Raw genomic sequence first — 17,550 nt, 5'->3', positions numbered from 1 at the left:
AAAAACTAAACAGACTTTTTGGCCAACCCAATATATGTCAGTGTGCTTCTGCTCTGGACATAGCCATGACTTAGCTTGCCAGGGGGTCCCCGACGGAGGGAAAAAGGTGCCTCTGCCTTCAAATGCTCAGACCTGACATTCTGAGCAAGGGAGGATGTGTGTGGCAACTCCCAGGGCCCTCTGTGGCCTTCTGCCCCCCACACTGGGAGCGAGTCACCAGCTTTAGGCAGGGTTTCTCCACCTCGGCACTGCTGACATTTGGGGTCAGGTGATTCTTCGCTGCAGGAGCCTTTTCAGAGCACTGCAGCATGTTCAGCAGCACCCGGGCCTCTACCCCTGGATGCCAGCACCACCCTGGGCCTCTACCCCCTGGAAGCCAGCAGCACCCCAGGCCTCTACCCCCTGGAAGCCAGTAGTGCCCTCCAGTGGTGGCAATCAAAAAACATCTCCAGAAACTGCCACCTGTCCCCCAGGGAAAGGGGGCAATCGCCCCATTTTGAGACCTGCAGCTTTAGAAGAAGGGATAGAAGAGACTGGAAACCCAGGAAGTAGTGGGGGGCAGGCTCCAGGCTGGGAGATGCATGGAGTTGAAGGGAATCAAGAGAAGAAATACTTGGAAGCTCCCAAATGAGACAGAAAATTGGGAAAATAAAGAGCTGTTTAAATAAGGTTTTCAGAAAATGTTGCTGTATGGTGTGCTACACGGTGTGCTGAGGAATACCTTCAGCAAAAAATCATGCACTAGGGCTCTGGGAGTCAAATTTGTGTCCTTGCCTCCCCCTCCCCCACCCCCACCCAGACAGGTTCCCCCCCCCACACCCCCGTCCCCCCCAACACCTGGTTAGACTGGTTCTGACTAGAGACAAGGCCCTCCCAGCAGGCTGGGTTACATTCAGGCCACACCATAAGCAGTTACTATTCAAAAGCGTGTGGAGGATATATAGAATTTTAAAATATATATTTCAGAACTGATTCAATATCATTTTTAAGGTCCTCACCCGAGGATATGGTTATCGACTAACAGAGAGAGAGAGATGGGGGAGAGACACATGGATCGGTTGCCTCCCAGCGTGCCCCGGCCGGGAACCAAGCCTGCAGCCTCTGTGGTGTGGGGACGGAGGTCCAACCAGCTGAGCCGCCCGGCCAGGGCTGATTCAATATCATTCTTATAAAAACAAACATCATATTTGCTCTGCAGTAAAGCCTTCCCAGTGGGAGAGAAAGGCACGGGGGAGTAGCTGAGCGGCTGGTGACACCCATGGGCGGCTCAGACGACCAAGGAGCACTGATCCTGTGCAGCTAGGCCAGAAAATGCAGGCGGAAGGCGAGTCCGGGGACTGGGGACCGGACCCCAGGGCTCCCAGGTTCACTCAGGGTCTCTTCAGGAAATAACCAGTTACCCAGTATCTGTATTGTCTCTCACAGTACCTTGGGCTTTTCCTTCATAAACATGGGGTTTACTTGTTTAAAGTCCCACTTCTCTACTGTGCCGCAAGCACTGGAGGGCAGGGGTCATATCTGTTTACTTCATCACTAAGTTCCTGGCATTCCTGGGCCTGCATATGCTCAACATTCAAATCATATTTGTTAAATGAATAAATGGTGGTGTCCTGGAATACTCCTTACTTCCTTGACAGGCAACCCTTAATTCATACATTAAGAGTCAGATCAAATGTCACCTCCTCTGGGAAGTCCTCTGTCATTTCTCCCAACAGAAACAATTGTATTTTGGGCTCAAGACAATTGATTCATACTTTGTGGCAAATTGCATCACAGTATATACTATTTGGTTGTATTCTGCCTCTCCTGTCAGTATGTAGCCTCTTTGAGCATATAAAATGTGATGTATAATTTATTATCCCACTTTCACCAGTGCTTGGCACATAGTAGATACTCAATAAATTCTTGTTCAATGCAAGAGTCAAAAAAAAAAGCTCTCCTGTCACCCTTCCAAATCCTAGACATCAAAGTACAGCCACATCCTGATTCAACGCCTTGGCAAAGTCTAGAACCGAGATGTGCTTTGGGCATTGAATTTCCCGGTCCTTTAACACAGGGAGGAAATATTTGCCGAGACCCTCTGCAGTTCATCTGGCCTGGCTGACAGCCCCAACATTCCCACTGCTCCAGGGCTCTGAGGCCTCAAAGGATCTTCAGGAGCCTCCTTTGGGACCCCTGCTGCCCCACCCATACCCACACCTCTGGCTTGAAGCCCAAGGTCAAGGCAGGCTCTGTACCCGAGGACAGACCTCTCGGCTTCACTGTTCCTGTTCCATCCCCCAGGCTCTTGGAAAGGAGCCTGTGCTATCTCAATTCATAATAAGAAACGTACATTGGGTCTTTGTCCCCAATTCAGGCATAGAGCTGCTAAAACCCTTGGAATTTCCGGAGTGATGAGCGCAACCAAGGTGTTTCTTGTTACGTTAATAAGGTGACTTTTGGATCCCACCTACAGGAGGAGGTTGGCTGCCAGCAGAGCCTACCGAGTGATTAGAGCATTGGAACTTTCAGCCCCACCCCTTGACCTCCAGGGAAGGGAGAGGGGCTGGAGGTTGAATCAATCACTAGTGGCCAGTGATTCAACCAGTCATGCCTATATAATGAAGTCTCTATAAAAACCCGAAGGACAGGAATCAGCGGGCTTCCGGGCTGGTGAACATGGGGAGGGGCAGGGGGCGGGGCACGCCTGGAGAGGGCATGGGAGCCCTGTGCCCCTCCCCACACACCTTGCCCAGTGCATCACCCCGTCTAGCGGTCCCTCGGTCATGCCTGTTTATAATAATCTGGTATGTAACATGTTTCTCTGTGTTCTGTGAGCTGCTCTAACAAATTAATCAACCCCAAGCAGGGAGTTGTGGTAACCTCCCACCTATAGCTGGTCAGTCAGAAGCCCAGGTGACAACTGAAGAGGTCGGGGAGGAGCAGAGAGTGAAGCTGAGTTGTACGACGCCCAGCTGGTATCAGAGAATTGCTTGGGTGGTATGGGAAAAAACAAAAACAAAACCCCACACACATCACAATTGGTTCCAGAATCAGAATGTGCGGCTGTGAACCCCGTCTGGCCAGGAGGGGACCCTGACATACAGCACCTGTGGTGTACTCATGCCACACCCCGATATCCCCACCAGAGCTGCCAGAGAGACAGTGGAGCCCAAGGCACCTGCAAAGGCTGCTTCCAGCCTGGTCCTCGAGCTCTGCGGCCTACCTGGCCGAAGGTCGGAGTGAGGGTGCTTTCTGGAGAGGGCCTGTCCCGGGCTGGGCCTCCCTGCTGACTGCAGTCCAGCTGGATCAGATTGCGGCACTCGGGGTGGCAGGTGAATTTACAGTCTGCAGGGAAAAACCACAGGGGGGTTAGGGGCCAGGCTTCCCAGAGAAAAACCTCGAGGGGCTGCATTTAGCTCCTGGAGGGAAAACTATGCGAGAGAGAAGTGGGGGGTGGGAGAGCGTGGTGAGAATGACGCAGCTCCCCGAGCCGTTACAAATGGTGAAGATCGACCGACGCGTGCTTGCCAGGCACATGTGGCCGAAATTGCAGGTTTGGCTGCAGGTCGGCGCAGCAAAGTGAACGCTGCAATAAAGCAAGTCACACAAATGCTTTGGTTCCCAGGGCATAGAAAAGTTGTGTCTGTTAAGTGAGCAGTAGCATTACACCTTTGAAAAACCATGTATATACCTTAATTAAAAATACTTTATTGTTAAAAATGCTAGCCATCCTATGAGCCTTCAGTGAGCCTCAAGGTTGGTGGCCGCGGACTGGCCAAGGTGCTGGTCGCTGCAGGCTGGGCGGCTGTGGCAACGTCTCAAAGAAGACAACAAAAAAGTCTGCCACACTGATGCGTCCTTCCTGCCACAAGCAGCTTCTCTGTAGCACGTGATGCTGTTTGGCGGCATTTCACCCTCAGCGGAACTTCTTCCACAGTGGGCGTCAGTCCTACCAAGCCCTGCTGCTGCTTTAGCAACGAAGTCTAGGTCGTACTCTGACTCCTTTGTTGCCGTGTCAACAGTCTTCACAGCATCTTCACTAGGAGTGGATTCCATCTCAGAAAATCACCTTCTTCGCTCATCCGTGAGAAGTTTCATCGTGAGACTGCAGCAACTCAGTCACATCCTCAGGCTCCGCTTCTAATTCTAGCCTCTTGATGTGTCCTCCGAGGCTTCAGGCACTTCCTCCCCTGCAGCCCGGAACCCCGCAAGTCCTCAAGAGTGTCGGAGTCAAGTCCTTCCAAACCCCTTTCAACGCTGGTATTTTTACCTCTCCCCAGGAATCACAAATGTTCTTAATGGCATGTAGAATGAGGACTCCTTCCCTGAAGGTTTTCAGTTTGCGCTGCCCAGACCCATCAGAGGAAGCACTGTCCGTGGCGCTGTGCCTTACAAAGTGTATCCCTTAAAAGACCTGAAAGTCAAGCTTACTCTTTGACCCATGGGCTACAGGATAAGTGTTGTGTTAATGGGCATAACAACATTAACCTTGTACATCTCCATCGGAGCTCTTGCGTGACCAGGTCCATTGTCAATGAGCAGCATATTGTGAAAGGAAACATTTCTCCTGAGCAGTACTCCTCAACAGTGGGCTTAAAATATTCATCAAACCACGCTGTAAACAGACGTGCTGCCGTCCAGGCTTTGCTGTTCCATTTACACAGCACGGGCAGCGTAGACTCAGTGTGATTCTCAAGGGCCCTAGCATTTTCAGAATGGTTAACCAGCACTGGCGTCAACTGAAGGTCACCGCTGCATTAGCCCCTAACAAGACAGGCAGCCTGTCCTTTGACGCTTGGAAGCCAGCCACCGACTTCTTCTCTCCAGCCGTGAAACTCACAGATGGCCTCTTCTTCCAACAGAAGGCTGTTTGTGTGCGTGGGAAGTATGTTTACTACGGCCACCTTCTAGCCACGATCTCAGGCTAGATCTTCTCGGGGAACTTGGGGCAGCTTCTGTATCAGCGCTTGTTGCCTTACTGAGCCCTTTCATGTTGTGGAGACAACTTTCCTTAAACCTTATGAAACTGCCTCTGTTAGCTTCAGACTGTTCATGTGCAGCTTCCTCGCTCCTCTCAGCTCTCATAGAATTGAACAGAGTGAGGGCCTTGCTCTGGATGAGGCTCTGGTTTGGGGAATGTTGTGGCTGGTTTGATCTTCCACCCAGACCAGTAAGACTTTCTGCGTATCAGCAGCAAGGCTGCTCCACTTTATCATCCGGGTGTCCCCGGAGAAGCACGCTCACCTTCCTGCAAGGACCCTTTGCATTCACAGCCTGAAACTGTGTGGCACCACAGGCCTAGCTTTCTGCCTGTCTCGGCTTACGACTGCTTTCCTCACTGAGCTTAGTCATTTCTAGTTTTTGAGTTAAAGTGAGACATGTGCAACTCTTCCTTCTACACGAACACTTAGAAGTCATTGCAGGGTTACTAACTGACCTAATTTCAATACTGTTGTGTCTTGGGGAACAGGGAGGCCCAAGAAGAAGTAGAGAGATGGGGGAACAGCCGGACACACACATTTAGGAAGTTCACTGTCTTACACAGGCACCGTTTGTGGTACCCCAAACAGTTACAACAGTAACATTAAAAATCACTGATCACAGATCATCACAACAAATATAATGATGATGAAAAAATTTAAAATATTGACAGAATGACCAAAATGTGATGCAGGGACACCAAGCGGGCAGGTGCTGTTGGAAAAATGGCGCCGACAGACTTGTCCGAGGCCAGGTCGCTGCGAACTTTCAATCCTCGAGCCAGGCGCCCCCTGTGGGGCACAGCACAGCGAAGCACAGTGAGACGAGGTGTGCCTGCCCACACACCTCCGCCAACCAAACAGACTTCCCTCCGTTGCTCTGTGGGACCCTGCAAGCACTACTGTGTCGCTTTACAGACAGGGGATCGGGGCTTAGGGACCTTAGTGACGTTCTCAGCGTCGGATCATCTGGCTTTGGACTGGCGCTTCTTCTATTAACTCATGTTAATTTGATCGCCAGGGATCCCTGGGGAAGGAACTCACTCTTCTGGGCCTCGTCTTCCCCATCTGTAAAAGCCAGGTCACAGCAGCCCTACCTGGTGCACAAGGAGGTTTATAATTACAGGGGAGAACAGGTTTTCACAAATTAAAAATGCTTCCAAGGACAAAGGTGTCACCGGCAGCAGCAGGACAGGCAGTCACCTCTCTCTGACCTGCCCCTTCTAGAAATGAGGGGGAAGCCTCTCTAACTCAGCTGGTGTAGCCTGCAGACAACATCTCAAATCACTTGCATGGAAGCAGGACTTAATGAGCCCTGTGTTAATGAGGATTGCGTTAGAGATGGGGAAACTGAGGCCCAGAGAGGTAAAGCAAGGTGCCCAATGACACACAGCTTAGTGGCAGAGCCAAGGCTGCTAGTATCTTCCAGGTTCCTCAAGGGCTCTCTGGAGCCTCCTTGGCAGAAGGGAGGTAAAGTTGAAGGGGCTGCAGTGGGCAGGGTTTGTGGCAGGGGACACAACAGTGTGGACTTGCTTGAATCACTAGGGGACAACTTTTGATTCATAAGGGCTCAGGTCCCTGACACTTCTCCTTTACTTTAACAATCTCTGAAAGAAGTGGCACATTTAGACTCTTTTTTAAAGCGGTCACAGCAAACTCTGTCTTGAGGTAAGGATGGGTCTCTTCTTCCCACTCTTTTGGGCAGTTTTAAAATGAGACCCTCACTCTCCCCAGCTGCCAGCTTTCCTTACACCCCCAAAGAGAGGCACCTGGGCTGCATTCCTTGTACAGGCTTGGCCACCAATGCCTGCAGGGAGCACCTGACAAATGCAGGGACACTCGGAGATTCCAGAATCCTCAACCCTTCTGACTCCACCTTCTGAAGCTCCCCCGCACATCTGGGATGGCGGTTAGAAGCTCTGCTGCTCATCTCTCTCGTGCCTGAAAATGAGGCCCACCGGCGTCCCCACCTTCACTCCCCAGTCACATCTAGGCCTCCCTGACTCTCCGGGACGCTGTCCTCTCTCCCGGAGCTGGAAAGGATGAGGCCAGTTCTCTAAGGCACGCACCAGACACCTACAACTGCCCACATGCGCTTCTGGGCCCCACAGTGGGCAATCTCTGGCATGGGGATGGCTTCACCCTTGGAACGGTACAGGCCACAGGGGCACATGCAGGCCAAGTGTCCCTGCCCGCAGTGCTGGTAATCACCAGGCTTTGATAAGGTAGCACCAAGGCCAAGTGCACACAGAGCAGCATTGTTTGGGCGCCGCGCCCGAGACACACCTGTGCAGCTCTGGCCGCGCTCTAAGCATGAAGAACACTCTGGGGATGCCAAGAAGTGGGGACGCGGAGCAGAAAGGACGGGAAGCTCTCCCAACCTTATGGCAGGTGAGTGCTGCCACAGTTCACGAGTGGGAGAGTACCTTGGGGGAGGCGCAGGTCCTCCAGCCTCCTCTTCCAGCAGCTCGTCCTGTTGACACTGGCACTCCATGGCCACCGGCACGTCTGAGTTTCTCAGTTTCCCTTTTCCTCTCCTCCCCTCCTTCCCCCGACTGTCTTTCTCTGACTCATACACCCCGTGAAAACAGCACCAAAACCTCAGAAAGATTTTTTTTTGATAGACTTTGATGCTGAGCTGGACGGAGGTAGGACACAGAAGATTCCAAGAGGAGTGATTTGGGATTTTATTTTATCTTTTATAATTTGTATTAGGTTTATGGGGGTGACGGTGGTCAACAGGATCATACAGGTTTCAAGCGTCCATTTGTATGACACCAGGTCTGTCTGTTGCCTGGGTGCCCAGCACCTACAGTCAGGGTTTTAAAGAGCACCACTGAGCATCAGTAACTCTGGTCCATCAGACCGTGTGATCTCGGGCTGGCGCAAACACAGAAGCACACCGTGATAGCCCCCGGCCCCTGGGCGTGGCAAGCCTGGGCTTTCGGGCCCGTGGAAGTGAAGTCAGAGCCACCGTGCCCGTCTCCAGACACAGCAGCAGCATGCCCTGCAGGCCACTGCCCACAGCTGCAGGCTGGCTGTGCCGAGAGGGGACACCCGTGAGATTCCAAGGCAGGGCCGTGTTCTACCGGGACCCAGCAGTTAAACCCCTGCAGGTCATCTCTCCTTCAAGGCAGCTCCTAACCAGGGGCTGCTAGGCCAGGCCTGCCCTTGGCATCCAGTGCTCCACAGCCTTCAGCTGCTGCTTGGTCTAGGCAAGGAAAGAAGAGGGACTTTCGGTGGTGCAGGGCCACACAGGCCCCAGGAAGGGCTCAGCCTTCCCTAAACAGCAGCACCATCACCTTTGGCAGCAGCTTCAATGTCTTGAGCACGGTCTTCCCCATGCCCTGTGCTCGCATGAGGGTGAAGATGAGTAAGACAGGACACCAGGGGGACTTAGGCTGGCCGGGCAGACAGGACACACATGTGCAAAGATAAGCAGTGAGTGAGACAGCCCACAGCAGGGGCTCAGACCCAGGAAGCCTGTTCAGAAGACACAGAGGCCTGTCGTCCACGGCTGCCAGGTAAGGCTTCGAGGCACGGGAGGCTCCGGGAGCTTAAAGAATGGACCAGACTCCAGGTGACTCCCAGCCCCTCGTGGCAGGGGCCAAGGGGAGACAGGGAGCTGCAACATGGCAGAACACGTAGGACGAGCATCACCCCGACAAGAGGCAGCAAAGGATTGGGGTTGCCGTTCCTCGGCTCCAACTGCAGTGTCTCAGGGAGAACGGTCCTCTCTCAACCTCAGTGTTGGCATCTGGAGAGCAGAGGTAGCCCTTCCTCTCTCAGCCTCCTCTCCAGCTACAGGCCCCGTCTCCACTCCCAGGGAGGTTCTGAGGAGTAAATGTGCTTCCAGGTTGGGAAGAGGGGCCTGTGCAAATAGAAGGGCCAACTGTAAGGAAGAATGATGCGAACCAAAGAGGGCCCTTCTCCAAGGAAGGAACCGGAAGCCAGGATGGAGAGGGGGCTCGTAGGGCCCCGCCTCAGCGCCCAGACTCTCTCGGCTCCCCAGCTGCCACAGCAAAGCACCATGAACAGGTGCTTAAAGCTGCCAATCACTGTCTGGGGCCTGGAGGCCCGAGGTCTGCAATCAACCTGTTGGCGGATCACGCCGCCTCTGAAACCTGCCGGGGAGACTCTTCCCTTCCTCCTCTGGCTCCTGATGGTTTGCAGGCCACCTCCAGCGCTGCTTGGCTCGCAGCCACCTCGCTGCGGTCTCCACCTCCCTCCGTCTGTGCATGGCCTCTCCCTGTGTGCCTCTGCCTCCAGTGGTCACCTTCTTCTGGGATAGCCACCGTATTGGATATGGGGCCATCTGCTTAACTAATCACACCTGCAACTACCCTGTCTGCAAACCAGTCACATCCTCAGGCACTGGGGGTAAGGGTTCCAACACATTTTGGGGCGGGGGTACAATCCAACCCACAACACAGACCAGGGCCACATAGGGAACCCAGTGCCCTGAGGCCCAAGCAGAAGGGGCTTCTCATGGAACTGTCTCCAGAGACCAGCAGCAGACGGGCAGAGGAGGAGGCCAGGGAGCACGGAGCTGAGGCCAGGGCCACCTGCCTGCCTCCACCAGCCCAGCTCCTGGCCTTCTCAGGCCCTGACTGTCACCATCACAGTCACCATCTGAAGGCCCAGAGGCCATGGCAACCTGTGCCCAGAGATGGCAGTCCTTCTCCCACTGCAGCCCGCAGACGGTGTACCCGGCGGACGGAACGGCCTGCACGAGGAGGTTGTCTCCCTGAAACGCGGAAGCAGCGAGCCTCCCCTTCACCCCCAGGGCGGCCCAGTCAGTTCCTGCCCCGCCCCAGCCGCACGAGCCACCCACACAGGCTCCCTCGTAGGCATGCCATCTGCTGCATAACCAGAGGGGCGAGTTTTTGGAGCTGGAGGCATTCCATGGATAAGGAACCTTTCCGACCCTTTCGTCCCAGACCTACAGGCAAGAATCCAGGTAATGTGGACCTTTCCACTGACCCTCCTCCTCCTCCGGAGCCGAGGCAGGGTGAGGGCCACTCCCAGGTCAGCACAGAGCAGCTCCTCACCCTGCACAGCCAATGCCACTTCCGAGGCCCTGGGCGGAGCACGACAGCCTCTGACTCCAGGAGCCAGGCACCCATGCCCGGGGCGCCCAGACCTTCCTGCAGCTCAGCCTCCGAACAGACCTCACCACCTTCTTTCCGCATTCCTCCCCCAGGGGCCTGGCCACACCAAGTGTGAGGGAAAGGGGAGGGGCTTTGGGGAAAGCCTGGCCTCCTGTCACTGTTCCACCAACTCCCTGAACCTGGGTAAACTATTGAACTTCCCTGATCATTCATTTCCTCAACTGTAAAGTGGGAATGACAGCAGTTCACAGGGTGGGCATGAGAACGGGAAGGGGTTCTTGATGTGAACCACACACAGAAGGCCTGGAAGATGGAGGCCCCGTTAACGGTCCACACACTCCCCCCCACCGCCCCCCCACCCCCACTACTCAACTCTATGGGTTCCTTCCCACTCCGACCGAGCTCCTGGTGGGTAATCCAGTCTCACCAACCTCCGCCCAGAGAATCATTTCCAAACAAAGCGTGCGAATAGCATTTAGTTTTAAAATAATTTCATTGTTAGACACTACAGAGAAATCTGGAAAAAGAAAAACAGCGTGCATTGGAAAATGACATCGTTAAAGAAGTTTACAAAGCAGGAGTAAAGGTCCCCCTGGTCCCCCTGAGCAAGTCAGTGGGGACAGTCCTCAGTCTCGGGGCCCCAGCCTTAGCTCCCTTCTCACACACTCCTTCAAGAGACCCCCATTCTTTTTTAAAAGGTTTTATTCACTAGTTTTTAGAGAGAATGCAAAGGAGGGAGAAAGAGAGGGAGAGAAACATCACTCAGCTGCTCCCATATGCACCCCGACCGGGAACTGAACCCACAACCCCGGCGTGTGCCCTGAGTGGGCATCGAATGGGCGGCCTTTCACTCCGCGGGACCACGCCCAACCAACTGAGCCACACTGGTCAGGGCTAAGTCCTTAGTTTTGATAACTATACTGTGGTTATACAAAATGCCATCATTACAGGAAGCTGGGTGTATCAGAACTCTGCACTCTTCTGTAAATCTAAAATTATTTAAAAAGACAGAGGGAAGCAGCAGCAGCAAACACACTTAGTTCAGACGGGTGGGCGCCACACTGCCGCCCTCCGCCCCTTCCTGCGGGGGTCTGTGCCGACGGGATGCTCGCCTGCACGTGACTGCGTCTCCACTACAGTGCGCACCGCGCAGCTGTCTGTGAGGACAGAGTGCCCGCAGCGCCCCTCTCCATCTGCGGGAAACCCGCCGCAGTTTCCATCTATTTTGAAACAAATACCATTGAGCCACAGTTTAGGGAGATACAGGTTAGTACAGGTCACCTTAGGAAGATGTCCGCAGCATGTCATTACTGGGAAAGACGCTGTGACCGATGGCCCCGGCTGTATAAAGGCCCACGCACACCTGCGTCTGCGTCAGGCACAGAGATATCTGAAAGGACGGCCACGTGCTTGCTCCGAGTGGGGGGACTGCACGCGCTTTCCTTTCTTCACAGCGTCTAAAACTTGGTGATGCACACAGCTGTTTTCACTGACAGAGAGAATACCACAAAGAGGAACAAGGAAAACTCATGTACCTACATCACGATGACCATGGACACCATTATTCCCCACCTACGATGTGCCAGACACTTCATGTGGTTTCACACAGTCAGCACTTTGCCTGTATGGTATGTTCTACCCCTATTTGCAAATCACAGGCTTTACTTTTCACAGCAGTTTCAGGTTCACGGCAAACTTCAGCGAAAGTATACAGACGGTTCTCCTCTTCCCCCAGCACAGACCACAGATGAGCAGCCTCTCCCGTCACCAGCATCCCCACCAGAGCGGCTCGCACAGCACAGCGGATGAATCCACGTGGGCACGTCACTCTGGTCCAAGTCCACAGTCCACACTAGGGCTCACTCCTGGGGTTGCGCATCCTACGGGTCGGGACGACAGTATAACGGCACGTGTCCACCATCACAACATCACACGGAGCAGTTCCACCGCCCTGAACATCTCTGGGTTCCACCCAGTCAGCGCTCCCTCTGCCCAGCCCCTGGCAACCACTGATCCTTTTTACTGTCTCCATAGTTTTGCCTTTTCCAGAATGTTAGATAGTTGGAATCAGACAGTTTATAGCCTTTTCAGACTGGCTTCTTTCACTTAGTAAAATGCATTTAAGATTTCTTCGTGTCATTTTGTGGCTTAATAGCCCATGTCTTTTGTAGTGCTGAATAACGTTCCATTGTCGGCTGTACCACACTTGGTTTATTGATCCATTCACCCACTGAAGAACATCGTGGTTGCTTCTAAGTTTTGGCAATTCCGAATAAGGCAGCTGCGAACATCCACACGTAGGTTTTCACGTGGACGCAGTTTCCAGTCCCTCCTTTGGTCTACCCCAATTTTAGAGATGAGAGAACGGACTTGGAGAAGTTCAGAGACTTGCTGAGAGCCTCACAGGGTTGGAGCGGAAATCCATCACACCTAGCTGCTTCTCAATAGCTGTGTTTTCTGGGAAGCCGTCCCTCAGAGCTGTCACCTCCACTTGGTCCTGGTCCCACACCCTGCTCTGCTTGAGGCCAGGGATGGGCCTCATCAGTCATGCAGCCCAAGGCCAGAAAAGAGCTTGAGTTAAAGGGATTTGGATAAGGAGTTTGCTTTTTTGCTGCCCTAGTAGGTAGCAGCAAGAGCGTCCCTCCCTGACGCCACCGCCTTGTCCTGGAAGAGCCAGTTCACAGCTCCCATCCCAGCCCAGCTGAGCCCCTCAGCTTGGAGCTTCAGAAGCTGCCCATACTGCCTGCCACCTGGACTGGTCCTCCTCCCATGGCCCCTTCATCTCCGGGAGACTGAACTACTAGGGCAGCAGCCAGAGGCTCCTACACTGAGCTCCTGGGGGTCAGACTTTCAGCCAAGGTCAAGTTCCATAAGCAGTGGGCTCTCTGCAACTCTGCTCCCAAGGACAACGCAGCAAAGCCAACCACCTCACTGTGTGGACGAGACATGAGGACGGGCAGAACATGGACACGGCCAGCTCCCCAGCTCACGGAGGCACCAAAGTGCACCCGTGCCCACTCAGTAGCGCACTGCTTTACGTGCATGACAGGGGTCTTTGGGAATGAGTGCGAGGGGCATAGCACCAAACCAAGGGTGGGGGCGTGGGCAGGATCTGGCCTCCAGAGTCACACAGATCCGGGCTGGGACCCAGGGCCTGCTACTGACTGGCGATGAGGCAGGCCTGAACAACCCACTGAACCTCAGTAAAACATGGAATTTACTCAGCCTCCATGTCCTCACCTGCAAACAGAAGTAATGCCTTCCTGGCCAGCAGATGTGTTGCCAAAATTAGAGAACATATGTACAGTATCCAACATGCTGCCCATAGTAAGTGCTCAGTAACTGCTAACTCATTTTCAACTAAGGGGTGACTGAGTCTGAGTGCCCAGATTCCTATTGACTCAGGATGTGATGCCAGCCAAGAAAACCTCTGATTACTGAGTCCTCTCCCAATGTATTGAGGTAGGAAGAATCATGCAGCTCTACTGCTCACCTCAGCTCCTCCTCCCTGTTCCCTCCTCCCTTCAGCCCTGCCGTCAGTGGGCACCGAGAAGCATGGCCGGGACAGGAGAAAGCAGCTGGTGTTGGAGAGGGGGAAGATGGAGAGGCTGACTTGTCACGCTTGGAGGTCTGCGAGTAACTGCCAACACCAACACGATCTACGCACTTTCCATGCTCCTGGTTCAACTCCCGGTGGGGCTGGCAGCAGGTAGTGGCAAGTCCCCACTCCTGGGTCAGACACCCGGCTCAGGCACCTGCATCTTCACGTCCCCAGGAAGGAGCCTGAACCCAGCCCTGTTGAGACTATGTATTGTACTGTGACTCCTTGTTTCAGAGGACAGGCCGCCCTGAGGGCACTCAACACCCCGACCTCAGCCTAGAGGGCCTGGACCAGCACACACCTGCCCCCTCACACTGCACGGCCACCCCCGCTCCCACACACACATCATAGAATGTGCCAGAAAGCAAGCCAGGAAGCCACAGGAAGGGTTGAGGTGGTGGTGGAGGAGAGGCCTGGGCCAGGCCCATGTCCCAGCTCAGAGATGGCTGGCCCGCCCAGGGATGGGTGAGGGGGCAGCTGGCTGCACTGGGGCTGTCTCCGTGCAAGGAGCCAGGAAGGGACGCACCCGAACACGAGCAGGTCGGGATGAGGTGTTCAGTTCCCGTGTGAAAGAGAGGGCTGGCCGGGTGGCCCTTATGGGAACCTTGCTCCCCGGGGTCCGGCACACTGAGGCGAGAAGGTGCTGGACAGGAGGGGCAGTGCTGAGGAGCCCGGTGGAAGGAGGGCACAAGAACACCCCAAGACCCTGGTCCCCACCCTCTCCCCAACTGGCAGGATCGGTTTTGGGGGTGGCACAGCTGGGTGGGGTTAACTGTGCTTTTGAGGGACCATTTTGCACTGAAGGGAAAGGTCCTACCCAGTTGCTGCTCACGGGGCAAAGCAGGTGTCGGAACTCTCACTGTGACCGTGGAACCTGGATCCAAGGGGCCACTTGTGCATCCCTGAGCCTGCTTCCAGGCAGTCACATTTCCAGGCAGGCTGGACACACCTCCTGCAGCCTCTCCCCATGCGTACTGGGCCAGCAGGCAGAGGCACACTTCTGCCCTACGCGGGTGGGTGTGCCTCTCAGGCAGGCCCATCCATCCTCTTCGCACAACCACACAAGCCCAGGCTGCCAGTGCCGACACGAGGAAGGCACTGTGGCCAGGCCAGGTGCTGAGCTGGGCGGGGCTGTCTGCAGAGGGGCGGGGACGGGGAGGGAGGGCAGCACAGTTCACAGCGAGTTCGGACAGACGACGCAGGAAGGGAGGGGCACAGCGGGCAGTGCTGCCCTGCGCCCAGTGAGGCGAGGGACAGGGCCTGACCCCAGGGCACCTTGCCCACATGCTCTGTTTCATGTCACTCTGCTCCTTGGGGGGGCTATGACCCTTAGGCAGGCCCCGCACCCTGCCCTGTGAATATGTGCATATATGTTTAAAATTATAGACAAATTGAATAGGGTTGAGTTGTTTTTTAACAACTTATGCTTCAATGTTAAATAGTATTAACTGATGCCCTGCTAAGACCCTGCTAGAACTCTGTTCCATCCCCTCTGCGCCACCCCCTGATTTTTATTATATTGTTTACACTTCTGCTGTGTATAGCATTTACATTGCTGTAAACAGAATTCTCACAGTTGTCTAAGATGAACTCTACTTTATGCCCTGGCTGGTGTGGCTCAGTGGATTGAGTGCCGGCCTGCGAACCAAAGGGTCTTGGGTTCAATTCCCAGTCAGGGCACATGCCTGGGTTGTGGGCCAGGTCCCCTGTTGGGACACTAAGAGGCAACCACACCTTGATGTTTCACTCCCTCTCTTTCCCCATCCCTTCCCCTCTCTAAAAATAAATCAATAAAAATAAAATAAAATAAAATAAACTCTACTTTAAAATGGATTCAGTTTTTTTTATTTTTTACAACAGCAAAACTATTTATTTTAAATCCTCACCCAAGGATATGTTCTTTATTGATTTGTGTGTGTGTGTGAGGGGAAAAAAAGAGAGAGACAGAAACATCAGTGTGAGAGAGAGAGACATTGATTGGTTGCCTCCCGTACGTGCCCTGATGGGGGATCGAACCCACAACCTTTTGGTGCATGGGACAACACTCCAACCAACTGAACCACCAACAAGGGCAAAACTATTTTTGTTTTATTTTAATTCATCTTTTGGCAGACTGAATTTGGGGACACTATATTTTCATATGGACTATGCTTCCCCATGATGCTTCAGGCCCCTTAAAGAGATGCACCCTGGTTTTGCTGTCCCTTTTACACCGAGTACCATGGCCTCATGCGGGGCATTTTCCCCTCGCGGGTGACACAGGTGAGGAGGCGCAGATGCGGCCCGAGACGAGAGAGGCGGGCCGTGTGCAGGCCCTCAGTGTGACACCGCAGGCATCTCCTCTGAGAACCCTGCCTAGGTCACTAACGGATGGAGGCAACAGATCTCATAAACATGTGAAAATAAGGGAGTTGAGGGCGGGAGAGCCAAATAATGGACCTCACTCCTCACACGCAGGTGTCTGTACGGGGTTTGCCATCTGGACCTCCTGACCTCACATCCGAAGAGGTCCAGGCTGAACTGAGGGTGTGGCCATGCAGACAGATGCGCAAAAAACGCAGCACGGTTTTTGAGCAGGGGCGATCAAAGTCTGTGCGTCCACAGAACAAACTCAGAGAAGCAAAGAGAAAGTATTAAGCCTTTCTGTATAGTTATGTCTCTTCTCTTTCCACCTACCCGGTGACCAGCCAGTGTTCACGGTGCAGGCAGGCTCCCCCGTGGGGGTTTACTGAGGGCCTCCCAAGTCAGGCTGTTCCACAAGAACAGCCAGTTCCAGCCAAAGGTTCCTGTAACAGGAACAGGTGTGAAAGGAATATGTATTCACGTATTTTTCCAATATAGACCTATTTTAATTGTCGCAGGAAAAAACAAATCCTATTGCCAGAGCACCTTAAGAAAAGAAAAAAAATGCTTTGAAACACTGTACACAGTTGGGTTTGAGGGGCTTTAACAGCCACAACAGCCCATGGCGTCCAAAGCCAGTGTGGAGCCACCAGAGGCCCTCTCGGCCCAGGCCGGCTCAGGAGGGCCCACGCCTCCAGGCACGTGTCACGGTGCTCTGGGTGTAAGAGAGACAAAGCAGGTGGGGTTCCCCACCCCTGAGCGCAGGGCCTCTGCTCCCATCCCTGGGGCCCCTGAGAAGACATGAGGAGGAGCCTGGGCAGCTGACAAACAAAAGGACAGTAATGAGGGGCAGACGTGGAATGAGAAGCTGGAGGGTGTTTTTTGCTTTTCATTTTAAAGCAAACACCATCTCTAAGAGGGGGGCACAGGGCGGCTGCACCCCTTGCTAACCTCCAGTATACGGCTGGTAGTGTCCCTCAGACTCCCAAGATAACGACAGCCAAGTAGGTTTGCAAGAAGTCCTGCGAGGGCATTTGCAGACCACAGGACGGTGGAGGATCCTTAGACAGACATGTGGACATGAACGCACAAACAGGTGCACGCCCACAGGTGCGCCTACTCGAAGTGCCGGAGGTCACAGGAGGTCAGGAGCAGACAGGTTCAGTCCTTCACGGGACAGCCAGGCTGCTGCAGTCAACTGGTTTTTCCACATCTGCTTTGATGTCACTTGCACTCAAAGTGCCCATCAACTACCCAACCCCACCAACCCAGTGAAAAGAGGCTTTCTGCAGTGAGAAGAAAGGTAAACAGATTACATGTGAGTCTCTCCCTGCAGGAGGCACGCAAAGTTTTCTTGACAGCTGTACCCCTGTGGCCAGGACCACCAGAGACTTCTGGGGAGACCCAGGCCCGTTTCCTGCTGACCCCCAAGCAGCCTTTTAAAGTGATATATGACTCGTTCCTTGGCAACATGCTCGCTTAGTTCCTAATGATGCCCGGCGGGCTAATCCAGCCTTGCCAGTTAATTAAGTGG

At 53.9% G+C, this 17,550-nt stretch overlaps 1 protein-coding gene and 1 long non-coding RNA gene across 2 annotated transcripts in view; one reads left to right on the top strand and one right to left on the bottom strand.

Annotated features, from left to right (window-relative positions):
- The window catches only part of RASSF5 (Ras association domain family member 5), a 72,510-nt gene that overhangs the window by 40,936 nt on the left and 14,024 nt on the right, over positions 1-17,550 (bottom strand). Inside the window, exon 2 of the mRNA XM_045841475.1 lies at positions 3,206-3,327. Coding sequence (XP_045697431.1) covers positions 3,206-3,327 — 122 coding nt within the window. The remainder of the gene's footprint in view (positions 1-3,205; positions 3,328-17,550) is intronic.
- Positions 9,805-12,186, top strand: LOC123820625. Its single transcript, XR_006786001.1, has 3 exons — positions 9,805-9,921; positions 11,527-11,700; positions 11,808-12,186. It is a non-coding gene; the product is annotated as an uncharacterized LOC123820625 (long non-coding RNA).

The sequence above is a fragment of the Phyllostomus hastatus genome, unplaced genomic scaffold (genome assembly GCF_019186645.2).
Source record: "Phyllostomus hastatus isolate PE091 unplaced genomic scaffold, TTU_PhHast_1.1 phas_contig_36, whole genome shotgun sequence".
NCBI classification, from domain to species: domain Eukaryota; kingdom Metazoa; phylum Chordata; class Mammalia; order Chiroptera; family Phyllostomidae; genus Phyllostomus; species Phyllostomus hastatus.
Note: the sequence above shows the minus strand (reverse complement) of the source record. Positions and strands in the feature narration are given on the sequence as shown.